We start from the raw sequence: 14178 nt of genomic DNA on the forward strand, positions 1-14178 counted from the left end.
ATATAGCTTACCCCTGACTAAGACCATGTGCCTTTTAATCTCTCTACTGTCCTTTTCCCTTTTTTTGCGAAATTGAATGACTAATCATTGTTGCATTTTTTTTCTTTGTTTATACCTAATTATCATGTCTGCCCCTATTATCATACTATTTGTTATTTTTTGTGCAAAAATAACTGACCACATTTATACAACCATACAATTCAATTTTGCTTCTTACAATCCTAATCCTTTTCTTTTCTATCAACTTCACCTCAATTTCCTTCTCCAGAAAAAGATTTAGTCAAGCTGCATTTGAGTTTAAACTTTTTTTATAAAAATATAAGTATGGACGTTTGACTGATTTAATTGAAAATGAAAAGCATGTATCTATAATTATTTGAATGATAATTTTCAAATTTATTTTAATTTTTAAAATTTTAAGTAATTGAATTGATTCTACTCACCTTTAATTTTAGATACAACTATGCTGAGAGAGAGAGAGAGTAGGTAACTAGTTAGCTAGCTTAATTATCTTTTCAAACAAGTTGCTCAAGTAATATGGAATAAATTACTAGAATTACAGAGAAAATTGCAGATCAAGAGAATCATTAAAGATGAAATTACAGCTAGGTAATGAGATGTAACAACTGAAACAAATGTCTCTATGTCTCCCTTAGTGTTTTGAAAAAGGAATTAAGAGTGGCTTCCAGACATGTTTTTTTTTTTTTTTTTTAGTACTAGAGACTAATGTTTTTGCTTTAAGCAAAACTTACTCTACTACTTTTTTGTTTATGTAACAATGAGGAATATTTTGGAGAAGGTACCTATTCATGTATAATTAAATTAATAATTAATATATACAGGGAAATTATTGACAATTATCAATTTCGTTAATCTCTCTCTTTCTCTCCAATCTTTTCCTTATGTACTTTGGGAGTGGGTGTTCTTTTCAGAAATTTGATTTGGATTCTCTTCTCTATGGGTTGTCATTGTCTAGATTGCTCTTCTTTAGCCATTAGTCAATTTCTTGGGTACAGATATAAATGTTCCCCTTTTAATCCTGTCACAGTTAATCAAGGAAATCTTCAGATTTCAATAGCATTTTCTTTTTATTTACATGTATATTGCACTTGAAATTAATGAATGAACTATTAAATCAACCGTTAGAATATACCTGCACTGTGTTGGACCAATTTTCTTTATGTTAGTTTAAAAGGTTACCCTTTTGTTACTTCATCTCGCCAATAGATCTTAATAGAAGCGGAACATCAATAATTTTGTGATTCATATACCTTAAATTACTTTTTCTCAGCATCTTGCAAAATCATTTACTAGTATATAATTGAAATATAGAGTCTATTATGGTCTAGAAAATAGAATAAGAATTTGTGCAGAAGGCTATTATATATAGTCAGTTGAGAAAAAAGAGAGGGAAAAGGGCCAAGAAAATTGAAAGGGAGATGTGGAGAGAGAGAAGTAATAAACTAAGAAGGAATAGTGAAGGGATGAAGAACAGGAACAGATAACGATATGAAGAGAAACATAAATCAGAAAAGTGGGTCATTTTGGCATGTGGGTTTGTCTGCTGTTCTTCCATTCTCTTCAAATTTCCTTCTAAATCTTACCTTACTTGCATTACATGTACTTATATACATAGACTCCATGTGACTCTTGTCTCTCTCTCTCTCTCTCTCTCTCTCTCTCAATACAATACAATACATGAATTTCATGTATATATACACATGTGATTCATAGCTCTTCCTCATAATCAATTGTGCATATCCATGCAGCTGGCCAATCATCAAATTATTTGTCTCCTATTACATGTGACCAAAAATCCAACTCCTAAGAAATTCTGTATATGAAAAGCTAGTAAATTGTTATGGTGATGATAATTTAGTGATGGAATGCTTGTTGTTCTAATATAATAAGTCAGAAACTTATTGCTTTCATTCCAAATACATAAAGTAAAAAGTTCGACTCTAGTAATCTGGTTCTGCAATTTGGGCAAACATATGAAATTAGTGGCCATTTGTGTTCACCTCGTAGAGTTTAGGTGGGGCAATCCAGGCCCATTTTTAGGATTTTGACATATGATGTGTCGAAAGTACAAATTTAAAGATCAATTTGTGTTAGGTACCTTCTTCCCCAGCCCACATACACGAATACGAGTGGGAATCTGGAAGTGCCCTTGTCAATTTCCTGAATTATTAATTTATAATCATTCATACAATAATGTTTCATTTGATTTTAATACTATGTAAAATATTTATTTCATCTATAAATAAATTTGAGATAAACTCTGTTTAAAAATGATGTTTATAATAAATGTATAATTCACTGAGAGAGGAAGTATATAGTTGAATCACAAATAGTTTTATCGTGATAAAACTGGTTATTCTTACTGATATAAAATTTATAATTAGTTTGGTTTTATATCATATACTAAATTTATAGACAAATTTCACAAGAATTTATAAAATCTCTTAAATCAAACACAATGTTAACTAATTTATTGTTTGTTAATTTAAAAGAAAATTGCAGTTAATGTAACTCGAAATGTCCAAGAAAAAGTATTCAAAAGCAAAAGTAGAAATATTTGTGTGTCGAGGTCATTAATTACTCTGGAAGGATATCTCCATTGCTTCCTTCAAAAGTGCAAACCCTGTTGAGGTCACAAGATCACCACCCATCAACGTTTGGAGGGCCACTTGTCTGTCTGCTGCAAAAGTAAAACTTTTATAGTTCTTTTCGTACAAAAATCAATGATATATTCGTGAACTTCAGCTAAACCCAGTAGTTTCAATTACTTATTTATTTATTACAAAGTATACTTCGAGCCCTTTTGCTTGCTGAATGACCATAAGCCTATCAATATCTTCTTCAGGACTTGCTAATTAGATTCCATTCCCTATTGGGCCATTAGCAGTTTTGCATGAATGGAATCACAATATCACAAACCTAAAATCGATGGCAAGTTTCATTATTGTGGTCCATTAAACCCAAACATAAGAATTATCCAACCCAAATAGATGATGGGCTAAGAATGATCTAACAAAACATTGATTGTATAAAAATCAACCCAATACATATATACAAACAAATTACAATTTTTCTAAGTTTTTCCCCATTTTCCTATTTTCATCTCTTCTTATTATTTTGTATTGGCATTAAACATTTTTTTTTTGAAAAATAGTTAGCTCATCAACATGAATCCATTAGTTTCAAATGAATACGATTTTTTTTCCAATTATTCTTTATATTTTGATTCCTGTTTTTCTTTAAAAAATTTCTATGTATCAATTTCTATATGTTTTAATTTCAAATGAATTCTTATTTAATTCTTTACATTAATTGTATATGTAAGCACCTTAACTTCTTCCGCGTTACCATTTGGCATCCTGAATTTTATTGCTTACCCCCGAAACACTTAAATTGGCATGTTCTTAACACTCAGCACTAATTTGGTGACCTGTATATGCTCATGAAAACATGCAAATTTCAGCAAGTGAAGCCATACTTAAGAATGAACTGTGGGTTTTTTTCATATAAATATTTCATACACCTGGATATCTTTAAAAAAAAAAAAAGTAATAATTCAAATAAAAAGAACATTTTTATAGCCACTTCTTTAACTGAGTTGAGTATCTCAGCAGTCTCTTACAAGCCAAAATCATTGCTTGTATCTGATAACACAAAAGTTTACCAACACCAGTAGGTAAAATTAACAGGGGAGAGACTTGCCAAGCACAAGGCAAAGTTGGCATCCCTTTGCTTATGTGCAGGATTTACACAGCATTAGACAAATCCAAACCAAGATCTCTAAAGCATACAAATCTTAAGCCATGATCTGCTAAAGTATGCCTACCTTCCATGGGCTTTTTTTACACAATATAAAATGTTTCACCACGGAAAAATGGTCTGCTCTTCTGGAGCTGTTAGCCAACTCTGCAATGCATTGTAGCCTGTTTTGATGTTGTTCAGCTTTTCTCGCTGCAGGACGCTGAGTTGATGAGTAATACATGTTCCTAGGAATCATGTTTTACAGCCCTCATCATCGAAATGGGTGAAGAAAGAATTCATCGTAGGGCAATCATAGTTTAGTTCGCCAAGTCTTGCAGTTTTTTGCCTTTATCAGAAGCCATATAATACTTTTTTAAGTTGGGCAAAACAGGGTTATGCAATTCACTATTTGAAACTTTTAAATGTATAGTTGAGATTTTTAGCTTTTACCATTCCTGATCAATCAGCATTTCGTCGGTCAATCCAAACTTTCTTAGCTCTTCTTCTGTGTGATGCATTGATAAGGTGTACCTGCAAATATTAGATGGGGTCTCTACTGTAATTAGCAGAGATTGTTACCTAAACTTCCAAGTGTTTCTACATGATTAACTTCCAATTTTGGTTCAACTGCACGTGAAGTAGGATTACCTTCCGCCATAACCTTTTTCCATAACCATCATTCCTCCATTGCCAAAGTTGTGGAGGGCCTCGTATTGCTCCACAGTCCATTTGTACCACCTCATTAGAAACACTCGCAATGTGAGGCCATGAGACACAATCACTAAGTTCATGTTGGGACTTCTTTCCCCTGGCGGCTGAAATCGTCCAATATCAATGTCTGCTCTCAGCGTTTCTCTGAATCCTGTTCATAAGCACTAAAAAAAGTATCAAAATCATGGAATTTAAAGAAGATCGTTTTCGTTCAGTCGCTTGCTAGAATAGCAATGGCAAGACATAAATAGTTTTTAAGTACCAGTAATTCGATCATAAACATCAGCTGCAGATTCTCCATCAGGAAACCGATAAAAGAAACGACCATAGAGCATTCTAAGAGCTTTCTCAACTCGCATCTTCTCTCTATCCTGAAAATTTCCTTACAAAGAAAGAACAAAGACATGCACTCATCATATCTTGTTTGAATTTACTAGAGGATAAAAAGAACATTCATAAATACACACCAAAATCCTGTTCTCTTAAACGAGGTTCTTCTCTCATGCCAGCAATCCTTGGACGCTCAAAAGCTCGACCCAAATTCTGTAATGTCTGAAGAGTTCTTTTATATGGCGACACATAGAAGTAAACCTGCCAATCAATAACTCCATCTTTCTCAATCATTTCTCTGATTCTTTTCCCACATTCTTCAGCTTGGGCCTTACCTTTCTCAGTAAGTCCAATCTTTGGATCAGCAACCCTTGTGTACACACTTTCATCAACGTTTCCTTCGCTTTCTCCATGTCGAACAAGTATTATCCGGCGAGGCCTAGGTGGTGGAATTCTTGTTGAGTGCAACAAAAGAGGATTCCTTTCAGGAAAACTAACCTGCCCATTCGTATAGACTTCAGTGGATTCCTTTGGGTTCTTACAGCATTGAATGGAGCTGAAACTAGCCAGTTTTTGCTGTGGAAGTGACTGAGATAATGCTGGGAAGAATGCAAGAGAAAATGAGGCCATTTCTTGAGAAGAAACAGAGATAATGTCAAGAGAATTAGGAGGTGAAAAGTGGGTGGTTGAGTCATGTTCAAAGTGTAGCTTTTGTTAATTTTGATTGCAGATATACGAAGCACATACAGCTTACGGTTGCTGGCTAATGAAAACTTGGCAAAATCTCAATGCGGTCTGCAGCAAGGACAAGTAATTAAAACGATAGGCACTCAGGATGAAAATTTTGGTTTTCTTTGCTAGAGTTGGCATCAGTTGTGCTATTGCTTTGTGCCCTATGCCATCGTGTGTGGCCAATATTTGTTCTATCTATCTATATGGCTCTATGCGGTACAAATGGGTAGGGGACCCTTTTCGTTATTTTGTTATACTGTGGTACATAACTTCATAGGGAACTGAGGTAATGAGAATGAGCTTTGGTTATGTCTTTCCTTTCAACGATTTTCTTTTTCTCTCTTTGGTGATGCCATCAATTTCCCTTCATTTTAAATCTTTGACAATCGATAAATATATTTATATTAGTTATTTCGCTCTTATTATTACAGATATCAAAAATTTAAAATATTTTAAAATTAATTTCATTTTATATAAATAAATTGTCCTAATTACATCTATATAGTAGAATAATTACATCAACCAAATGATTCAAAACTTTAAATCCAAAATTTAATGTAAAACAGCTATTTAGAATAACGAATTAATTAAATATTAACATGTTGCTAATAACTAAAAAAACTGCTAATATATTAATGCTCACGTGTGAAAAGAAAGTGTTTATATGAAATTTAAAACTAGATTTTTCATAATATAAATATTAAAAATATACTTATATTAGTGAAGTAATCCAACTAAAAATTGTTCAGCTTTACGGCATAAATCTTTCCCCATCTTGGGATCTCAAATATGTGAATTTCTTTCTAATGAGGCGATGTCTAAGCCCAATAATCTGTATATTTATATAGTCTAACCATACAAATTAGGGCCGAGTTTTGAGCTGCTGGGCTGAGAATGGACCCTGCAAATCCTTGAAAAGGTTTTCCGAGTTAAAACACAAACGTATCAATCATCTTTGAATTTTCTAAGATGCTCGAGTGATTTATGAAAATTATGCCTTGGAAGTGGTCCATTCACCTTGTAGACCTCAAAAAAATAAACATAATATTTTCCAAGTATTTAAAAGTATGTGCTCAAAATTAACAATGAGGAAAGAATGATTGATTTAGTGGGAATATTATACCATCGAAATAATGAGGCATTAATTGATTTGAATAGTCAGAAGTCGGAAATCTAGCATTTTCTTTTTCTTTGAGTAGGTGAGAACTATTATTACTACCCTACACTTGGGAAACTAAATTCTTAGGCATTAATTAAGTGGATTGTTCTCATGCTTAATTAGTTCATTAATAAAAATAAGGTCATTTCCTTTAACCGTAGCCTATAAGCAAATGATTATATTTTTACTAAACCCTAGTTTTTTCAGTAAGAACCCATGATTCGTTAACTTCATTCAAACAAAATTAGTCACATAAATTGGCTCAAGTTCTATTAATTTAGTCAAACATTGTCCCGTACAGCATTATGAGCATAATTCATGTAAGAATCTTTAATGCTGTTCTAGACATTAATATGTATATTTAGAATTCTATAAACCTAAGGTACTACGACCATACCTTGTCTTGCGTCTTGTCGTAGACCAAAAGGAATTGCCTCCAGTTTTGGAGGAAGAGCTAGGGAAGTGTAAGGCTTGTAGTGATTAATCACTCTTATTGGGTAATAAAAACCATTTACTTATTATCGCTATCTCTCTCTTGTGCGTGTGTGTGTTTTGGGGTATCTTTTTAATAATTAATACCTTTCCCAAAAGCCTCATTTTATCTTGTTATTATGCATAAAATAAATAGAGAGAGGAAAAGCACATAAGACTTTTTAGTTTCAACAAGACTATCCACACATGTGTAAGATATTAGTCTACTAATTATTGTAGATTAATAGTACCACAAAAGATGGTTATTGACAAAGGTGGTCGATAACTTGGAGGAACAATACTAGGCATAGGCAAGAAATATTAAAGTAAGCATTATATAGTTGACCTGCATTAAGGTTTATATAATTTGGAGTTAATATTGATGCAAATTGGGCTTAAGGCATGTAGAGATTTCTTTATGATATTGACCCTTTGAGACTGATTCTTGGAAATTGGCAGTGACATTCCTTGTATCCGCTTATGTGCACAAAGAGCATCTCAGGGATTCTTCTCGGCTACCATTAATATGTTCTTGGGCTGACTTTTGGAATTTAATATCTCCTCATATATGCTGACAATTAAATTCATATATTTTGTAGGTATTAAGTGAAATTAAGTCTTGATGGAGCAAGCAAGGATGGAATAAATCTGTTCGGTGATCATGGGAAGTGAAACTTGGACTTCTAGTTTTGTGACAATGGAAATAAAGCTCAAAAATAGTGTCAATTAGTCAATGGAAAATGATATTTATTTTGTAACGAAACACACACACATATATATATATATATACCCCTAACTCTTGGGATGGAGTGATTAACTCCAAACACTTAAGAGGAAAAAAGAATTGAAAGAAGCCCTTTGGAAGTTAAAACAGATCAAGTAAAGGATATTGACAACAACTGTTAGGGTGCGTCCCCAATTGGCAAACTGGATTAAGCTTTGAAATTCTTATATTTCCTACGGAGCATGAGGTAGATGGCTATTTATTAATTTTTGGTGGCATTCTACTAATAGGATTCTGGTTTTCCCCCTCTTATAGTTCATATCTATAATTTCAGTAAAGTCTCAAAAAGTAAGAATTGAGTAACTGATAAGTAAGAATTGAAGGTCAGAACTCAGAATCATTTATTTTGTTAATGCTAGACATAATAGAGGGATCGAGAGAGAGGGAAGGAGTAACTAAACTAATAACCATACATAAGAATGTGATGCACAATTTAGGAAGTATACATTCTACTGCAATTATGTGTCTTTTTGGTTACCTCTTGAAGAAATTATTCGAGTATTCTAAAAAGGGAGTGTGTTTGAATGTGAAACCTTATCCGTAGATGTTGAATTAATTGTGGAAATCGACGGTAGTTTGTTTTACTTCTTACTTACACATGCATTCCATCTTCTTTATCCCCTAGCTATCTCTTTCCATTACAAACACAAGGACCCAGTTCGTAGAAATTTATTAGAATTATTCAATATGCAATTATTTACAAGAGAGTAGCTTTCGTTGATTTTGTCTCTTACCCAAAACAAAAACAAAATTTAACCTTTTGTTAATTACCCAATCGCATAACTGGCAGTACCCTTCAAAGAAACTTCTTGTGATTGACAATGCAATTAAAAGGGTTTATTATATAATATTGCATACGTGCAAGCATAATTAACTTCAATTTATTCTGGAAAATCAACTTACAAAGCGTTGTGCACTCTTATGTATTTTATATTTATAGAACTGTAAAAAGAAAAATTAAGAAACAAACCCATCATTAGCAAACAAAATAACATGCTTTAACAGATAGATCTCCACTTGATGCAAGAAGCCAAAAGCTTTCTTTTCTTTTTGGTTGATTTTTAATTATTTTCATTTGTCATTTGTATTGACTTTAGTTCTGTCGGTGACTTCCCTTACGTGCTAGTTAAGGTTAGCAAAAATTCCATTTGAAAATTAAGATTAAATAGCATGTTTGCATGTTTGGGTTCATAACTCAACTGAGGGATCCTTTTTCATTATCTTTTGCTATATAAACAACATAAGTATATTAAATAAGACAAGTAACTATTCTCAAAAAAGAGCAATCATATTTTTTTTTATTACATTTTTTAAAACTTTATACTTTTAGTTGATTAATAATAATAATATCAAAGAAATGATTGAGTATCAAGAAAATTCTGCTAAGAAAGAAATCAAAATATGTGGAGGAATCTGAAAGAAAATTCAACTTGACATTTATTAATATTCCTGAAGATTATTTGGAAACTAAATTCCAATCTGCGGTTGGTAAAAGGTTTTATCCAAAGTGGTCCATTTTTTTTAATTTATTTTTGTGGGGAAAGCTGGTCTTAACTATTACAACATATGACATTAGTCACAAATCCCTATTTATGTTTTGAATTAAATAAAGTTGACGGTTGACCTATTATTATTATTATTATTCCTGTTATTATTAACTAACTTTATTTTTAATTATATTATTTATGAGCTGATTGCACTAGGAAACTAGGCACAGAATTTAAGTTATTAGTCACTTTTTCTTTTTCTTTTTTTTGTTGAAGGAAGTTGTTGGTCGCTATTAAGAAAGCTTTATCTCTTTTAACATTTCCTTTTTTTAAAGTTAACAACAAAATTTGGAAATAATTTATATTTTCTCACACCCCACCCCATTTATTATTTTTCTTTTTAAAAGAAAACAGAACCCATATACCATCTACATTTGGTCTTGAATTCTATTATCTTGACAAGTGAGGACTCCTACTAAATTCATAATTATACTTATAAACCAATAAACTGAAATTGAGGGGTGATAATATAGTTTTACAAAATGACACAATTTTATTTTATTTTACCTTAACTGTTTTTGGATTCATACAATTTACACCTGACAAGTTATATTTATATATCTAATATACTATGATCATAAAAATATTATTATCTAATAAAATATCATTAGAATTTTAAATTTTTATTCCCATAGAAAGCTCATAAAAATACTCAACTTTTTTGCAATATTAATACATTAAGTTTGAAAAATCTTAAATTCTGTTTCAAATTTGATTGAGGATAATAATTTCATTTTATATATATATATATTTAAATTTTATTTTATTCATATATTTTTCATCTTTTGATGTCTTCTATTTGTTATTTTTAATAATTAAATTGTTCATTTTTATATTTAATTTTACAGATTTTATTCTTTATTTTATTAACTTATTCAATATGGATTTTTTTTCTTTTTTAAAATTATAAATATCTTTTTCTTTTAACTCAATTTATCTATTGTGTTGAAAGATGTGATAATTATCCCACATCGGATAAATAAGAAAATATAAAAAAAAATTATAATATAAAAAAGTAAATCCGGTAACTTAATTTACATCATGCTAAAAATTACATCCAAATTAAAATTAATTTAATTAATAACCTATTTACACTTCTCTAATCTCTGGTCATAGATTTCTGATATACTGTAATTAAGAAATACTCATAGTACTGTATGTTTTGTTAATTTTTAAGAGAGACTAATAATTTACGTGTTGTCTAATTATTTTCAATCCAAATTTGAATTAAATATTTTAACCAGCTCATCTCAAAATAACTGACTTAACTTTTACAATAAAATTTCTGATGATTGAAAGAAACTATATTAAAACTAAAGTTCTTAAAAAAAGATTTTACCGAGCAATTAATTTTAAAAATAAATGTGATTTAGGTTTGAATATTTTTATCAACAATTTGAATTTTACTAACATAAATGTTGTGAGTTATTTATGTTTATAATGCGAGCTATGGCTCGCCACTATACCGATCAGGTCTCCTGTCATAGAACATAAGCTACTCACATAACCGAACTAGCGCAACATACTTAGTTATAATCCACGTTCACCACTTCCTCCATAAATATAGAAATCTATTTATTCTACTACCAATACACCACTATTAACTATTTTCTAAAAAATAAAATCCCAACAATCATTATTATAAAAATCCAAAGAGGTCACTTGCTCAAAGAAAAAGGTCAATTTTAACTATTGTAAACATTTATATTCAAATCTCATTCAATGACTAATTTAAGCTTCAGAGTGGTTTTCTAGGCACATAGTATGAACCCTTCTAAGTCGTATTTTGCAAGTAAATCATGGATAAATAATCTATCTAAGGATCGGAATTTTCGCCTTGTATCAAAACTCATACTCAAATCAAATTAATTAACACCCATGTCACAAGTATAAGGTTGTTGTTAGAAGATTTAATAAAATATTAAGATTACATAACTCGTTCCGTTGTATCGTTATTTCTACTTGAACTGAACTATCCTAATAATTTTAAATGATTAATAATAAATTATAATTTTTAGACTTACTTATAAATATAATTTGATTAGTCGATAACACCTATTCTAATTTATTTTCATAATAAATAATTTATAATTTTATATATTTACCATCAAATGAATTCACATTTCTAAACCGTTTAATATTAATGAGAGTTATCGTTTTCATAATGAATAATTTGTAATTTTGTATATTTATGTCCGTTGGACTTCTAATAGATAAAAAAAGAAATATATATATTTTAAATAATGTTTTTATTATTTTACTCTTTTGTTTGATACAAATATAAAAATTAGAATGTTAATTTTTCTCAAACAGTAAATTATTAAAATGTTCTTTTAATTCTATTGAATATTTTAACAATTAATCTCATTGAATATGATATTACAAAAATTTAAACACTAATAATCTATCTGCATGTTATTTATTATTTTAATTATAAATATTTTTTTAATTCAGAATTTAAAGATACACCGCCTTATTTTAAAAGGATATTGTGTATAAAATTTGACAAATAATATATCAAATGCATGTAATAAAAATATTATTATTATTTTTATAATAAATATTTTTGTTAATTTGGAAAAATTGAATAGACTTTCTTATTTTAACAACATTATATCAAATGTAAAAATATTTATAATTTTTGCAATAAAATCTTTAGTATTTTGGGAGTTTTCAATATTAATAGTTACTATATTAATAATTTATAAATTAATAATAAAAAAATTTAAATGCAATATATTAATACTATGTCTATGTATATAAATCATTGACATATGTCTAAAATTTCTTTAAGTTTATTTTTAATCATCTCTCGAGAGCATGGAGTATACTAATACTATTATTTTGATTATATTATTATAAAATCTTTATTTAAAAATAATAATAAACAACACTTGGCTAATAGTAAACTAAATAGATATAATGAATTTTAAACACATTGTGAATGACAATAATAAATCAAATATGATATTTTAGAAATTTCTAGTATTACTAATTAATATTTATAAATTGATAATAAAACAAAATAAATGTTTTTTGGATTAAAATATGTAGTTTTTTTTGAAACGTAAAATAATTTAAAATTAAATTTAAAAAGATTGCTATTTAGGATGAAATAAATATAAAACACATTTTCAATATGTCAAAATGTGATATGAAAAACTTTAAAAGGACAAATTATTTTATTCGGTAACATAATAAGAACCCACTCAAAAATTGAGAATGGATCCCTTGGTGAGCTTGACGTTTCGATGATTCCAATTCTTCGGAGTAGGAGAGATCGCCACTTATCCAAAAGTGATCCAACATCAAGAATTTTAATGATCTATTTCCTTTCTAGAAAAGCTATCGATTTAAATCTTTCATTTTTTTTAAGCTGATTGAATAAATTATTTTATTTCAAGAATTATACTTTTTTAAATATAAAATATTTTATTTCTTATTATACTAATTAAATTCAATTTTTTATCCAAATCAAATTAATATACTAGTTAATTAATTATATTAATCAAATATTTAATTAATAATTGACTATATTAATCCGATCCCAGTAAATCATCTGCTTGCTATCAAATTATTCCTACTTTTATGCATATTGCAGATTTATTTGTTTACTTCTTGAGAACCATATTTCAGTGGCTAATGGAAAAGGAAATGATTAGTATATAATACCATTATAGGTTTATGATTCATAATCAAATGATTCGAAATCAGTTGTAAATATGTTACAGTACTATTGACTATAAATGTATTTTTAATTATAGACAATTATTCAATATTATTTTAAATAATTTATTAATTGTATATATTTTTTAAAATTATATAAGTTAATTTTATAATTATCAAGTATTATTGATTAAATTTTAAAAATAAATAAAAATAATATATTTAATCGATTAATAATTAAATATTATATAATATCTAATTAACATATTATTTTATTATATTAATAAATATTAAAATAAAAATAAAATTAATTTTTTACAAATTTATACTGTAACGGACAGTCATAATACATTAAAATAACTCCGGTTAATATTATATATGAAATATAATCTTATAATGGTGGAGCGGTTTGATGCAGAAGCGCGCCCATTGTAGGTGGAGCTTAGATAGAATAGAAGGGCATTATTTATGATGGAGCTGGCTGGTCCTTGTACGATAGAGCTTTGTGCCAAGTGAATATTTTAGGTGGGTTTACGAAAGTGACACTCTTTCACTTACCCATCAGAAGACATCCTCTCTCTTCTCTATTTGCAAGGCCCCCATTCATTTTGTTAAGCTTCTTACACATCTTGTCTCAACATTTATATTATTCTCGAATTTCTTTTTCTTTTTTTGTTGTTATTATTATTATTATATATACCCAATTGCCAAAAGGTAAGAGCTAGGATTAAATAATCAGGGTTTGTTTATGTATATAGATGCAGCATGTAATAATAGGATAAAGAGAATAAATCTCACAAATATAAAATAAGTTGTAAATTCAAAAATTAAATTTTGAATTTAGAGAAAGCAGGATGGCTATGTTAATGATGAGAAACTAAAGACAAACTCTAAATAGAATTAAGTACTTATAGCTTTCAACGAAACAAAAATAAAAAAAAAAAATCAAATTATTGTTTCACATAAGAAATTCATGCCTGTGGAAAGTTCGTAAGTACCAAGATGTCGAAAATCTT

At 29.0% G+C, this 14178-nt stretch overlaps 1 protein-coding gene across 1 annotated transcript; it reads right to left on the bottom strand.

Moving 5' to 3' along the window:
* Positions 1–3576: 3576 nt before the first annotated feature.
* Positions 3577–5761, bottom strand: LOC8287417 (phosphoglycerate mutase-like protein AT74H). Its single transcript, XM_002509796.4, has 5 exons — positions 4941–5761; positions 4736–4855; positions 4411–4624; positions 4213–4293; positions 3577–4108 (listed from the first exon to the last, which is right to left on the bottom strand). Exons 1-5 carry the CDS (start codon positions 5431–5433, stop codon positions 4015–4017), a joined length of 1002 nt encoding a protein of 333 aa, XP_002509842.2. The 5' UTR covers positions 5434–5761; the 3' UTR covers positions 3577–4014.
* Positions 5762–14178: the final 8417 nt, after the last annotated feature.

The sequence above is a fragment of the Ricinus communis genome, chromosome 5, assembly GCF_019578655.1.
Source record: "Ricinus communis isolate WT05 ecotype wild-type chromosome 5, ASM1957865v1, whole genome shotgun sequence".
Lineage (NCBI taxonomy): Eukaryota > Viridiplantae > Streptophyta > Magnoliopsida > Malpighiales > Euphorbiaceae > Ricinus > Ricinus communis.